Here is a 14,874-nt window from a genome sequence, read left to right as displayed (position 1 = left end):
CTATCATCTCCCCGTTTTTTTCTAAATAAGAGAGTTCCAAACCCAATATAAACCCAATATAAACTATATACAATAAAACATATCAAGTATAAAAATTAGAATTACAACCAGCCTAAACAATATTAAGCATGGAACATATGCTAAATGTTTTAATAATCATTATATCCTAAGGAGTCTAGGTCTTGCATTAGAAATGACTTGGCTAAATCATAAGAGGAAAGTAACTATGACTATCTAACCTTTAATCCCATCAAAGGCCTGAGAAAGGAAATAATATTACTTGAGTAGGCAGGAAGTGCAATCAAGCAGCTTCCAAAATGTGCAGTAGATGATAGAGACAACTGGCTACCTGGGCAATTATCCAAAGTCTCATTTGCAATGTTGAAGCCACTAACTTTGGCTAAGGCCTAGAGTAATTGACAGACCATTTTTAGAGTCAGGGAAACTTTTAAAAACTGTCTTACCCTGTCTTAGCAAGGTTTGGCAGTCTTTTTTCTTGGATCCTGCTTTAAATCACTCCTTATGATTCAGAGATTTCTGACAGTATCGGTTAAAATACCTCTTCAAGAGGGAAGACACTGAATAGAACATGCAGAATCTGAGAAAAGCAGACCTTTCCTATCCTATGCAACCTCTTCTCCCTCTCCTCACCTTCTCGACCACGTAGTCCAAGCCTACGGGGGCTTTTCTGTAAGTTAGCTCTGCTGAGTGCTTCCTAAAGAGTAAAACACGGGAAAATGTTTGTTTCGTCAGGAAATCCAGTTTTGGCTATTTCAACTCTAAAAGCCATTGCCTCACAAAGATGAAATGTCCATTATTGCCTCTAAGATGTAGGAAATTAAAAATATATCAGATTTCCTTATATTTCCAATTTCAGTCTAAATGAATCCAATTAGGTTTCATTGTGGACTCTAAAATAATCTGGGCTCATTTCCTCTTTAAATTGATTATAAATGTTGATGCTCCTAAGTAGAAGTGCAAATTAATCTAGAGGATTCAATGAAAATTTCTTTCTTAATTAAGCAATTTTAAATGAATTACTTAACAGAAATGACTACCCTAGCTCCTAAGATTGCTCAAGGTCAGACAAATGTAATCAAATAAAACATAGTGATTTTCACTTGCCATAAACCTTTGCATCTTCTTATTTCACTGTTCTGGGGTTATTACACAGGAGAGGCTTCACTCAAGTTTGATAATCTCTAGGGTCTGATATCTAGATTCTAGAAAGCAAAAAGCTTCTATAACCTAGAAGGTGAGGGCTCTCATATCACCCTGAAAGTTCATGGAAAAAGAAATCGCAGTCGTCATTAAACTAAGAAAGGAATCAAGGGTTTAGGCTGCCCCCAAATTAAATTTTCTACTGTTATACCCCACTGGTATTGCTCCAATAAACACAATCGATTTCACAGCCAGGTGGACTAGCCCTGGCAACTTTTCAGTCTCCCATATGAAGCACTTTAGTACAGGAAAAAGAAAGATCTCTAAACGAAAATATAAACAGAGAAGATTCAGTATTGTGGGTAAGCAATGGAGAAGGGTCCGAATAATCTCTACATTTCAGGCATTCCAACTGCCGCCTTGGTTTTTAATAGCTTATTTATCACTAGCAAAGGATGAGATTTCTTATCTGAGTCTCCATATTCCTGGCAGAAACCTTTTGTAATGTTTGGTTATTCTGTCTTAGAGAAAAGAAGGCAATTTCTGGCTACTTTCTAAGAAAAGATACAAAGAATATTGATAAAAATCTAAACCAGAGAAGATCATTTGAAAATGCAAACTCCTCCGTTGTCAACTATCAGACTCAGGCTAACAGAATGTTTTTCCCCCCTTAGGAAGATGTCATCTTTTCTCATTCTAATACGGCAAGTCCAGCTCAAGCTTGCCATTATCTTGGGGAGAATTATCTTCTTTCATTCAGGCAAGGCTTCTGAGGTGAAGCCCATTGATCATCCTTCAGCCAAGCTGCCATGCACACTCAATAAGCACAACCTGTTCCTGTCCCCAAAGTCAAGTGCTCAGGGGATGGCAGGGCGAACACGGAGCAACCTGACCATCTTCCTTCTTCTTCATTTAGATTTCACAGAGGCAACTACAGACAGAAATATGCTTTGCAGAGCTATTTTAATGTCTGATATTTATAATTATGGGTTTTTAAAAATCCAAACCCAGTATTTAATTTATTGTCTTGGTGAATTTGCAGAGGTGGTTGAAAGATATATGAAAAAATATTAATGATATTTTCTTATTGGACTTTTTAACCAACCGTTTTTGTCTGTAGGTACATAAATTTAACCAGACTAAGTTATATATATACCACATTCTCTTCACCCATTCTTCTGTGGAGGGACATCTAGGTTGTTCATGGCTACTACAAAGAAAGCAGCAATGAATTAATGAATGAGTGAATGAATGAAAAAATGAAAACTTAGACACTAGGGTAAAGGTTAATAACTACAATGTCGTTTATACCTGTTTGGAGAGGGAAAACCAGTTTTCTCCAGTGGAATGACATAAAGTATGCCAACCACTCCAGGCAGGGCTCATGCGCAGGAGTAGCTGACTAACAGTAATGGACTCCCCGGCTTTGTGTGTGTGTGTGCTTTTATTTGATTACAGTTGGGTGATTTTCTTCTTCTTTTTGGGGTGTTGTATTGAGTTTTTGTTTGCATTTTGAAAAAGAATTTAAAATTGGGTGGTTAGGGAGAAGGAGAGGATCTGGAAGGACTTGGGAGGGGAAAGAATATGATCAAAATACGTTTAAATTAAAAATTGTTTTAAGTAATAAAAGTTATACTAAAAATATTTTTGTGAATTTCAGATTCTATCATATATCGTTTCCATTTCAACTAACTAATATTCATGTCTCTTCCATTATTTACATATTGGCAAGATGAAATATTAGAAATAAATCTCTTATGTGGAGCAGTTTTCAATTCGTTGTGTGTTGTGATGGCGTCACATTTAGTCTGAATAATTCAGAGGACTAGAAAGCATACACAGAGACATCTATAATATTGATGTTGTTCTATGTTTAGTCTGAGTAATGGTTATAAGAATGTGTTTTGTTTACTAATATATTTACTCTTATTTGAATGATTTAGACATTATATACAATATACTTTTGTTGAAAGTGAAACAGCAAAAAACTAATCTCTAATTCATACATCAAAGTGCTTGGGTGATACATATTTGTATTTCAGTTTTTAAATTTCTGCATTACTAATTCTCCATATCTATCTTCCTGACTTTAACTTTGAGACGGAGTTTTACAATGTTGACCAGAGTGTTCTTTGTCTTCTAGGCTCATCAATCTCCCTGCCTCAGCCTCTCAAGTACATGAGACTACATTATTTTGCTGCTTGCAGTTTTATCCCTATGGAATTTAAGAAGCATAGGTTAAACATATGAGAAAGCTCATTTTGAAGGATGTCTTTACCACCCTGTGTTTCAGAAATATCTTGAACCAATGAGAAATCATTGAATTAAAAGAATCTTAAGGGCTGATGCAGTAACTTAGCAGGTAAAATCACTGATCACATAAGCCAGGGTTTGGTTCACAGAACTCACATAAAGGTAGAAGGAGAGAACCAGTTCTACAAGGTTGTCTACTGACCTCAGTACATATACTGTGGCAGAACATACCCTTCAGAGCAGTAAATAATAGTAATAAAATTAATTTAGCTAAGATTTGTGACATCACTAGGCAATGCCTTAATCTCTTTGAAAATCAAATACTTTGCCAGTATATGCACTGTATCTGTTATTGTGCCATACTATGTTTTAGTTACTATATTGCTGAAATATATCTTGTAATCGGGCACGATAATCTTTCCAGAATTGCTCTTTTTGCTTAGGAGTGTCTTGGCTCTCTAGGTCTTTTTGGTTCCATATCCTTTGCAAATCTCTTTGGCCTTAAAAAAATCAATTTAATGAATTAATTTTTATTTTATGTATATTTTAAGTATAAGTAAATATTTCTATCATTTTGAATTGTATTATACAATGAATTTTGACAAAAGTGTATATATGTAGAATCACCTTAATTAAAATTAAGACATGAATATTTAACTATTCTTTGAAAATTCCCTTGTCTTCTAAAAGTCAAGTTACCCTTCTCAACTCTGGTCATAAACAACGACTGAGTTGCTTTCTGTTTTCATAGATTAGCTGAACTACATATAACTCCTTCTTTTAGATTTGATGTATTTATTTTGTTTTTATGGGCATTTCCCTGAATGTATGTCAGAAGATGACACCAGATTCCTTTTTGCATTACAGACTCTTAGAAGCCACACTGTGGATGCTGAACCTGGGTTCTCTGGAAAAGGAGTCAGTGGCCCTGAATCACTAAAACCCCTTTCTAGAAGTCAAATAATTTGAGCTATGCACTTTATATTAATTTCTGATTGCTTTTAATTAGATTTCATGCTTTAAAGATTCATTTGTGATATTCTTTCTAGTGATACTATATTCCATCTTAAGATATATTACAGTTTTTTTAAAAGAATAACTTGATATAACTGTTCCTAGTTTTAAGAATTTTGCTTTGTTTTGCTATTTTCACATGTTATAAACATGTAGGCTACATCATGGAATTTTAGCAAGGAAAATTAAAAAGGAATATTCAAAGACTTTTAATTCAAGATATCAGAGGAAAAAGACAGGTGATTAAAACGAATAAAGCAAATTAAGATAAGATAAAACTAAGTGCAAGATAGAGGGTAATGATGACAACTGTAGCAATTTATTACTATTTTTTAAACTATCAGCTTATAGAAATGATGTTAAGAAAGTTGCAATAACAATACCTGGAGAGACAATGTACTATGGGTCAACTAATTATTCAGATCGTGCAGCTCTTTGTAACCACACAAACTCACTTATCATTTAAAGGAAAGATGAAGAAAATAAGTTGGTTTTAGATAGCCTTGTGTTTGATTCATGGTCTACTATTACTGTGATTGGCAGAGCCCAGCTCCAGCTGAGGGCAGGGTCTGACGTGTATGGATGCAAGAGCAGCAGCGGAGAAATCGGACACAGGAACCTTCTGAGTGTTGTTTCACAGGTGATGGACAGAGAGGAAGTGCCCCTCGGGATGCCTTGTCTTACTCTGACAACCTGCATCTCTCACAGGCTTTACCTATACACAAAATCATTTCCTCACAGACTTTAATCACTGATTACAGTCTTTTCACGGCACGAATTTATTCTAAAGTCTTTCATGATGACGTAAGCATACCAAAATAAAAGAAATACAATGAATAAACAGCAAATTTCATGAGGGTTAAAATTTAACATTATGGTAAAATCAATTCTTTTAATGCAATATCTTTTTTCTTAAAATCGGTGTTGTAAAGCCCTGAAGTTGGTCTTTCCGGACCAGGCCGTGCAGGAGGCGCCATCATGGGTGTTGACATCCGCCACAACAAGGACCGAAAGGTTCGGCGCAAGGAGCCCAAGAGCCAGGACATCCACCTGCGGCTGCTGGTCAAGCTGTACAGGTTTCTGGCCAGGCGAACCAACTCCACCTTCAATCAGGTTGTGCTGGAAAGGTTATTCATGAGTCGCACCAACCGGCCACCTCCGTCCCTGGCCCGGATGATCCGAAAGATGAAGCTTCCTGGCCGAGAAAACAAGACGGCTGTGGTTGTGGGGACGGTCACAGATGACGTGAGGATTCTCGATGTGCCCAAACTGAAGGTGTGTGCACTGCGGGTGAGCAGCGGGGCCCGAAGTCGCATCCTCAAGGCTGGGGGTAAGATCCTCACCTTTGACCAGCTGGCCTTGGAGTCTCCCAAGGGCCGTGGCACTGTGCTCCTGTCTGGACCTTGGAAGGGCCGAGAGGTGTACCGGCATTTCGGCAAGGCCCCAGGAACCCCACACAGCCATACCTATGTCCGCTCCAAGGGCCGGAAGTTTGAACGTGCCAGAGGCAGAAGGACCAGCCTGGATCTTACTGTTATTAAAAAGCTTTGGATGTTGAAAAAAAAAAAAAAAGCCTAAAGTTACAGAAATACTAAACAGGATGTCTCGGTCCCTTGTTTAAATTCTTTCTTTTGCATCTGACATAAGACCACCATCCTTCTCCTTGCCTTCTGAAATACTCTTCTTTATTCTTTCTACACTCAGAGAAGTCCTGGTCTGCAAGTCTGCTCAGGAAGCCAGGCAGTTCACTGAACCAAGACATTTCTCTTTGTCTCTGCCCATAAACTCCTGTTTCAATATGGTCTCTATCTTTATCACAATCCTGCAAAGGGCAGAAAAACACCCTAGAACTGCTTACTTTGCCTTCAGGAGGGTACCAAGGCTTGTCATTCATTTTATAATGAAAAATCTTTCCACTGACCATGCGTGTTCTGTGTTTCTAAGGCAAAGCATGAAAACCTTATTATTAGTTATAGTTTATCCGCTTCTAAAAATTTCCCTAAGTTTTTCTTCTTTTATGATGTTTGTTAGATCTTATGTTTCATGCTTACTAATACCACTTAAGTAATAAGTTTATAAAATATTTAATTTCTTGCATAGCTAATTTTCCTAGGGAAAGTTTTATTCTTAGTAAGATCAGCTTCCATAAGAATTGCAACATTTTTCTAGCTCTAGCCTCCAGTAAGGAGCCCTTAACGCAAGGAATCCAAACATTAAACATGTCAGAGCCATAAGCCAAGAGTTGGGCAGCAGATTCACCAAGGGCAGTGAAGGGTCTGTCGAAGTCCACTAAGCACTGAAGCTTAGTCAAGCAGTGCCTTCAAGACGCTTGACATCGCCATGTGATCTTCAACATGTTTCTTAATTTTCTGAAACTTTATTTTTTCTTAACTTTTACTTTTTAATAAAGAAATGATAATACTCATTCATCTCATACTAAAGAGGTAAAACATGAAGTAATACAGTATAAGTTATATTCAGGCAACTGAATATTCTCAATTTGTAGTTAAAAAAAAACCACTATAAATTATATTTATTCCACTTTAAACTTTGTGTAAGGACAATTATTTCCAAATAGCCTCATTTTATTAAAGTTTTAATTCATTTATTAGACAAGAAGCTGAAGCTGAGAGAAGTTGAGACTTTTGAAGAAAGCAGAAAATATAAATCACCAGCTCTACTCATATTTTATCAGGTTTTTACAAAGCATGAGTCAACAACAGCATTGACAACTTTTACTGATGTTAGAGGGTCCTCCTCATGTAGAAAGTGCCTAGGGCAGTTGTATGCATGGGATCAATTCTCGGTCGTCATCTCAGAGTCTGCCACCTGTCCTAAATGTTCATAAAAATTTTAGAGAACAGTCATTTTTGAAAAATCACTTTTTAAAAAAATCAAATGTGTCTGTCAGAAATGTGCCTACTAGACTGAACTGTATGTAAAATACAAGCCAACAAGGATCCTCACTGTGTACCAAACATTGTGTTAATGCTTGAAGCACGATTAATAAAAACTCAGGGTCAGAAATTGGGGTTCAACCTGAAGACCCTAAAAGCAAAATAGCCAGCCACTGGCTCTTACCTTGACCTCAGTCTGAAAGGGCGAAACTTCCTCCAAGAATCTCCGAATAAGATTGTCTGTCTGAGAACTATCTTCCCCCGTCTTATATTCCTCTCTAGAGTTGGGATTTAAAGCATGCACCACTAGGATTAAAGGTACACATCATTGTGGCTACTGGTATTAAATGTGTGTGTTATTGTGGTTACTGGAATTAAAAGTGTGTGTTATCATAACTTTGTCTATAAGGCTGATCAGTGGGACTGTTTTATTACTCTCAGAGCTTTAGGCAGTCTGTATTTATTAAAATACATTTGAAATGCTGAGAAAATAAAGAAAATGGCAAACTATAACCTTATAGTGTCCACAGCCTGTCAGGGTAAAAGACTTGAATAATAGATATAATCCAATGTACTAAAAAAAATAGTATGTTCTTGAAACAGGTTCATTTTAATGAAAGAAATAGGAGTTGTGTTGCTGAAGACATCTTTAAATAATGACTATAAATTTTCACCAGAAAAATAGCTCTGGAGGAGGACAGAGGGTCAGACAAAGACAGCAGGTTTAAAGATCCATAGTTAGTAGCTATTTTTTTTTTTTTTTTTACTGCAAACTAAAGACGTGAACTAGAACTAGGAATAGTTGACTTCTGACCTTGTTCCCAATAATTCCTTAAAAATCTAGCCCGCTCACTCTTTATGTTTGTTGAGAGCTTTGTGTACAAGAACCCACTCTTCTCACTTCAGGACTACGAGGGGCTTACAGAGTATGGCATCCTGGCTACTTAAATGAAGAGATGCCAGTTGCTTCCTGACTCTGAGTTCTCGTCTTTGAAAGGCAAAGAACAAAGGAAAGGATATATTTTTAGAGTCCTGTGTAAGCACAAACAGATCTGTGTATCAGCAAAGAGTCGTGGAGGCTAATGAGAAAAATTATCTCATCAGAGCAACACCCAGATGGAGGCAGGGATCCCGGAGTTTCAGTCTCCCTCATCTGGAAAAGCTATCCATCAACGTCTCTCTGTCCTTCCTGCCTTCCAAGGAGAGTACAGATTCGGTGCCTCTTATTGAGAAATGCCCACGCAGGTACAGGGTACTCTAGAAGCAGAGTAAGAAACAGGAGTCGGCTCTGCCACTTTTTCTGCTTGTGAGAGAGGGCCAAGGACTGAGGACTTCTAAGCAATTGCTAAGGAAAAGGGGAAACATACAACTTCTACACACACACTACTCTCTCACACACAGCCATAAGCACACACACATTCACACATACACATGCATAAATAATGTATATAACACATGCATACAGACATAGAAACAAACATATGTGCCATAGCACACCATATGCACATATCATGGACATGCACCATGCACATTTATGTGTATACAGTTTTACAATGTAAACATATGATGTTCACCTATACTACACATACATTTTGCATATATTCATAAACATGCACATATACCCTAAGAACGTTCAATTTCATGTCCTTTATTGATGATGCATTTTCATAAATTCTTGTATTCTTTCCCTTTAGTTAACAGTTGAGATTTTCTTCTTTTTTATATATTCTTTGAAATTTTCATGTTTGTATGCAGTATAGTTTTATGTATCTGCTCTCTGCAAGACCTCCCCCAGGACTTTGTAAAAGAATCTTACTTCAACTTCATACCCTCTTTTTATGATTACTTAAACCCAGTTGAGTATGATTAGTGCTGCCCATATGTACATGGGCATGAAGTCATCTGCTAAGGCATGGGGAACCCACTTGTAGCCATACTCCTAAAAAAAAATCTTATAGCTTCTCAGCTAAGGTTGTAAACTCAGAAATCCCTCCTCCCTTCATAATGGAATTTTTTAGCTTAGTTTATCTTATACAGGTCTTGGACCAGTAACTACTAATGCTATGAGTTCATAAATGTAACAGGCAAGTTATGTTCAGAAGACAGCTTTACATAGCACCCCTTCTTATCCTTCTGTGTGTGGGTCTCTGAAAATACCACAGTAAGCAGAACAACAATCTGCCTGAGGCAAGAAGGAAATCTGATTCAGTATGACTCAGAGCCTGGTGTTGGCTCAATCTTCCAGAGTCTGACACTGGGCAGTTTATTTTAGGCATATTTGAGTACAGTGCAACTTGGGGAAAAAAAATCCTGGTGTAGTACAATTCCATGTACTCACGAGGAGATATCACCTCAACTAAATACTTCTCAAAAGTGTATGTTACTTCTTCTATGAAGATGGTCCTTAAGATAGGCTTGTATATGTTATATCAAGGGTCTAGGGGGAGGATCTGGTACGGTCTCTGTCATCCAGGTAGCACAGAGGTCACCTAGTCTGTTGGCTATCTGTGATCCTGCTTGGGGGAGCCCCTGATTATACAGATAGCTCAGAAGCCATACAGAATATTATTCACCTCCAGGGCGCTTGTGCGAGCTTTAGAGATCTATGTATGGTTGGATCTACAGATAGAGCAGGGGTCACCCAGGCTCTTAGCCACCTCCGCTCCTGCCTTCTGGAAAAAAGCAGGCTATGCATCTCTTTTGTTGAAGAGACAGCCCTGCATGTTTAACATTTCTAATTTCTCTAATGCTTATTTTTGGGTGCAAGGACCTTTGTGCTCCCAACATTCTTGGGAATAATTTCTTTCTGCTCTTCTTCTGCAATTTCCCTTGAGGCAGGGGGATAGAGTTGACATAGATATCTCACTTAAGGATGGGCATTCAACGTTGCTCCTTTTCAGCTATCATTCACCGCTACCTACTGCAGGAAGAAGTTTCTCTGGACAAGATTTGGAGGCCCACAAATATCTAGATATTGTTGGCCTTCATCAACATATGCAGATTTGTCTGTGAGACCCAGGATTTGAGGACCCTAAAAGTGGGCTAATGCTACACCTTTCATTCAGTTCCAGTTATACACGAATGTAACAAAGAAAGCAATGATCCAAGGAATGTTGTTTGAGTTCAGAAAACATGATCAGAAAAAACCATGATTAGAAAAACCCATGTAAATAAATGCATGTAAGCACATACTACATATTACCAGCAGCCCTTTCCCAGAATTTTCACAAAGGGGTCAATTTAAACTCAATTGCCTACCATGTACTATGGGTTATATCTGGGAAAGCAGGAAAGCAAGCAAAAGGCATATCCAGATACAGGGTACTCTGAGCACTCAGCACCTCTAGTCACCAGACTGGATTCTATAGCTATGTTTTGACATCCAACAAGAATAAACATGTCTTATAAATTGAATGTAAACATTTGTCACAGGAGGCACGAAATCCCATCCCATCCCAGAACAATATGGGGAACAAAATGCACTCGAGGTAAAAGACCCTCTGCCTTTCTCCTGGAGCCTCCTCCCAGTTCCCTAAGGCATTATTTACCATGAGTCATTCTTTTAACCATGTTCTGACAGATATTAATATAAATACTCAGAAGACAATTTGATCAAATGACCATTTAGACAAATAACATCAATAAGCTATTCTCCTAGGGCCTATGATTTTCCAATCCAAGTGTTTTGAGCATAGTTTACGGCACCAGGCAGAAAATTCCTCTCATAAAACAGGCACTAAATCTAACCAAGTGAGCAGTTAGTTATCCTATAAATATTCTTACCATTATTACACCATTTGGCACAACTTGCCTAGCAGATCTATATTGTAGGATGCAGGGTCTTCCAATGTTAAGACCATCAATGCCTTTCCCCACCTAGTAGCTTAGTAGCTTACATAGAACATACATGCACACATCTATCTGTCTGTCTGTCTGTCTCTATATATCTATCTGTCTGTCTATCTACCTATCTACCCATACTCTCTATATGCGTATATAGAGAGAAGAGGCTAGGGTAGAAAGTATATGATATGTAAAAATGAGTGGGAAAATACTGGAAACTAAAGTTTAAGTGTGTATGGGGATAGGCAGGTGGAGAAAAGAGGCAAAGGGGATGAGTTAACCAACACTGAGAACATTTAGAGAAGTCTTATGTTTATTTTACATGAACCTTGACTATTTCCTACCCACCATGTATCCTCTGGTAGAGAATTGTTTGTCTTGTGTTATTGTAACTATTGTGATTGTGCTGGTTTCATTTTTTTATGCTTTGAGTCAAGTGACTACAAAATAACATAAACAAATCCATTGCTTTTGCTGTTGGGCCATCTAATATGTATGTCAGTTCACCAGCTGAAAGCCCACTCACAGAAGACTATACTCAATCATCACCTTCAGGCCAAGTTCATATCCATCTTACTTCCTTATATGAATGTCAAACTTTTCACCAGCAAGGTCACATGCTACACCACATTTAATGTCAACCCCTTTCTTAGCCATATCTTACTTTTTCCTTTCTGCCTATCCTTTTCCACATTTCTTTGTGTGAAGGTTTAATTTGAGAAATTAGCTGTCCAATGATCTAATACTATTTATAGCTAAGAAACAGGAAGATGTATACAGACTTTTGATTCCATTTATTGTTGTAGTTACATGATGCACACATGGATATATATATATATATATATATATATATATATGCTAAAATGTAGGACATTTCCTAAAAAATCATGATGTAGGGAAAAATCTAAAACTATCAAAGGTACTAAGGAGTCTCTAAGGCTTGATGGGAAGTTTTTACATAATTCAGCTTGAACATGTTCTTCATAGGAACAGAATTTTTTTTCCAACGCTAGCTTTAATCTTTAATTGAACTGACACTACAAAGAGACCATTTGAATTATATGTCAGTAGAGAGCAGCAGAAACAAACATTTTGGAAGATTTATGAAATTGTTTTATTATTTAGCTGATTGGTGTCTGTAAATGAAATCCGACAACTGTCATAGAGCAAAGTTCAGTGGCAGGACACTTACCTAGAATGTACAAGATTCTTGTTGGTTTCTATCATAACAACTATAAAATCATGCCAAAATATTTGTAAATATTGTACAGGACTGCTAAGACAGGTTTTACGTGCAGTATTGTTGTGAAAAGATTAAATAAACTATTATAATATAGTTATAGAAAATGTTAAGATAAATGATAGAGGAGAGCTAAGTAGGTGGGGAGGAGACCCAGTGAGGGTTCCTTCAAGAAAGAACTGAGTCCTTAGAATAGTAGTAGAAGTTAATCAGGTAAAAATTAAAAGTGAAGAAGTCAGACAAAAATCAGCAGAGCAGAATATTATGGATATTTTTAATTGGCCAATAAACCTGCCCCAATATGGTAGGTATATAGGTAAACAGTGTGACTGAGAACTCCTAGAAAGAACTTGTATCTGCAAAGGTCGATTAACTGATTATGACTTGAGTCTTGTGGAGAGGCTGGAAAGTTACAGGTCCAGAGGATAAATAGTTGCTTTATCTTGTCCTAGTTCTAGCCATTGGTACAGCCATTCCTTGTCCACTCTGTGGAACTACTAGCATCCTGTAATTAATAGATGAAAACCTTTGGAGTCTATTAACTTAGACCCACTGACTTCCACCAACCCCAAAACTCAAAATGTCAATAGAAAACATCTTAGACTAGAGAAAAGCCTCCCTCCCCATCTTGCTGTAGCTGAGTATCTGATAGACCCAACAATGCATTTTAAACTCGCCTTGATTCATGACTTCCTTTATTCTGTAAAATTATAAAACTCCATGAAACCACTTTCATGTTCAAACATCAAACTGGGATGTAGAAGGAGCTGTGGGCTGCGTTCCTGCCATCCAGCTCCCGGCCGCCTGGCTAGCTTATGACCTGAAATAACAACACACAAACTGTATTCTTTTAAACACTGCCTGGCCCATTATATCTAGCCTCTTCTAGGCTAATTCTCACATATTAATTTAGCCCATTTATAGTAATCTGCATAGCACCACTAAGTGCGCTTACAGGGAAAGATTCAGCATGTCTGACCTGGCGGCTGGCTGCATCGCATCTGCCTCTGAGAGGAGCTGCTCTGCATCTGAGCTCATTTCCTCTTCCTCCCAGCATTCTGTTCAGTTTACTCCACCCATCTATGTTCTAACCTATCAGGGCCAAGCAGTTTTTTTTATTAATTAACCAATGACCTTCCTCCATCACTGGGAAACCAAAATTTGTGTTTCCTTGTCAGTGTCCCTCAAAATGATTTCAGAATAAACTATCTCTTATCCCTTTTAACGTCAGACCTGTGGTTTTTGTGTTGAAAGTGCTCATGTGAAAACAATAAACTCAGTTTAAAACTTTACTGGAAACAAGGCCATTAAAATTTTACATTTTTAATATGAAGACTGTGAAAAATCTTTGCAAGAATGTAAACTTTGTTTTCACAGTAATCTTGGTGTTAGGTGTGTGGAGGATAAATTATAGTGACCTTTGCTTAAAGACAGAAGTGGAAAGGGAGTTCCTGTGTCTACCAAGCACTGGACTAGACTGGAACATTCAGTATAAGCAAAGATGCCTGTAATCCTGGTACTTGAGAGATTAAGGCAGTAAGATTCATGATCTGAAATGAGCTCTTCGCAGTATTCAGAAGCCATGCTACAACTCCAATCACTATTTTATCCCCCTAGTTTCTAATACATCACTTTCTATTTCTCTCAAATTGCCACTTCCTCTCCAAAATCACAGTTAGCTGACTTTCTTTATACTTTATTGAGAAAATAAAAGCAAATGACCACATCTAGCCTTCACCCTGCTTACAGTGAATGTCAGTTTCTGTATATTTGCAAATCCCCTACTTAGGCCAGAGGTAATTCACTGGGCTCTTGCTTACAGTGAGTCTCTCCCCAGGTACTAAGTGTCATTCCTCTTACCAATTCAACCAAATAGTTCCCACAATCTACAGACATATTTCCCTCTTACAGTGTTTTTTTTTTTCCTCTAGCATATAAACACTCTGAACATTTCCCCCTACCTTAAATATTCTCTTGCTTTAACCTACCCTCTTGGCTTGAAGACGCAGGTAGCTGTGCTTTCCCAGCATGACTTCCAGCCCATTCTTGTCATCTTGCGGCTAGATGCCAGGGACCTTAACCACCTTCCAAACTCCCATCCTCTCCCTGGTATTTGCCAGATCACATATCATTCCCCATTCTGATACAATTATGACTGTTTGCACCGGATCCATCTTCCAGGCCACACCCAGTCACACATATGTGTTCCAAGACCATCTTACTGATGACCTTATCCTATCTGTAACTTCCACAATTTCCTTTACTCTTATCTCCACAAACAGAGAGAGCCCTAAAACAGATTGGTGCCATATGACTGTACCTTTTACAAACTCCAAGTTAAGGCTAGCCTTATGTTTTCACATCAGATACTCCCAAAAGAAGTCTGTATACTCAGGTTTCATTGCACAAACATCATGAAAAGTAAAAATAGCATATATTCCCCAACCCCCCAAGTCCACCAGTCCT

General features: G+C 37.8%; 1 protein-coding gene across 1 annotated transcript; it reads left to right on the top strand.

Moving 5' to 3' along the window:
* The first annotated feature begins 5,377 nt into the window (after positions 1-5,377).
* Positions 5,378-6,006, top strand: LOC130864339 (60S ribosomal protein L18-like). Its single transcript, XM_057754598.1, has one exon. It carries the CDS (start codon positions 5,407-5,409, stop codon positions 6,004-6,006), a length of 600 nt encoding a protein of 199 aa, XP_057610581.1. The 5' UTR covers positions 5,378-5,406.
* Positions 6,007-14,874: the final 8,868 nt, after the last annotated feature.

Source organism: Chionomys nivalis, chromosome 22 (assembly GCF_950005125.1).
Source record: "Chionomys nivalis chromosome 22, mChiNiv1.1, whole genome shotgun sequence".
Lineage (NCBI taxonomy): Eukaryota > Metazoa > Chordata > Mammalia > Rodentia > Cricetidae > Chionomys > Chionomys nivalis.
Note: the sequence above shows the minus strand (reverse complement) of the source record. Positions and strands in the feature narration are given on the sequence as shown.

What these genes read in the sequence shown, in the direction of transcription:
- LOC130864339 (XM_057754598.1), top strand. Translation starts at nt 5,407, where the DNA reads ATGGGTGTTGACATCCGCCACAACAAGGACCGAAAGGTTCGGCGCAAG.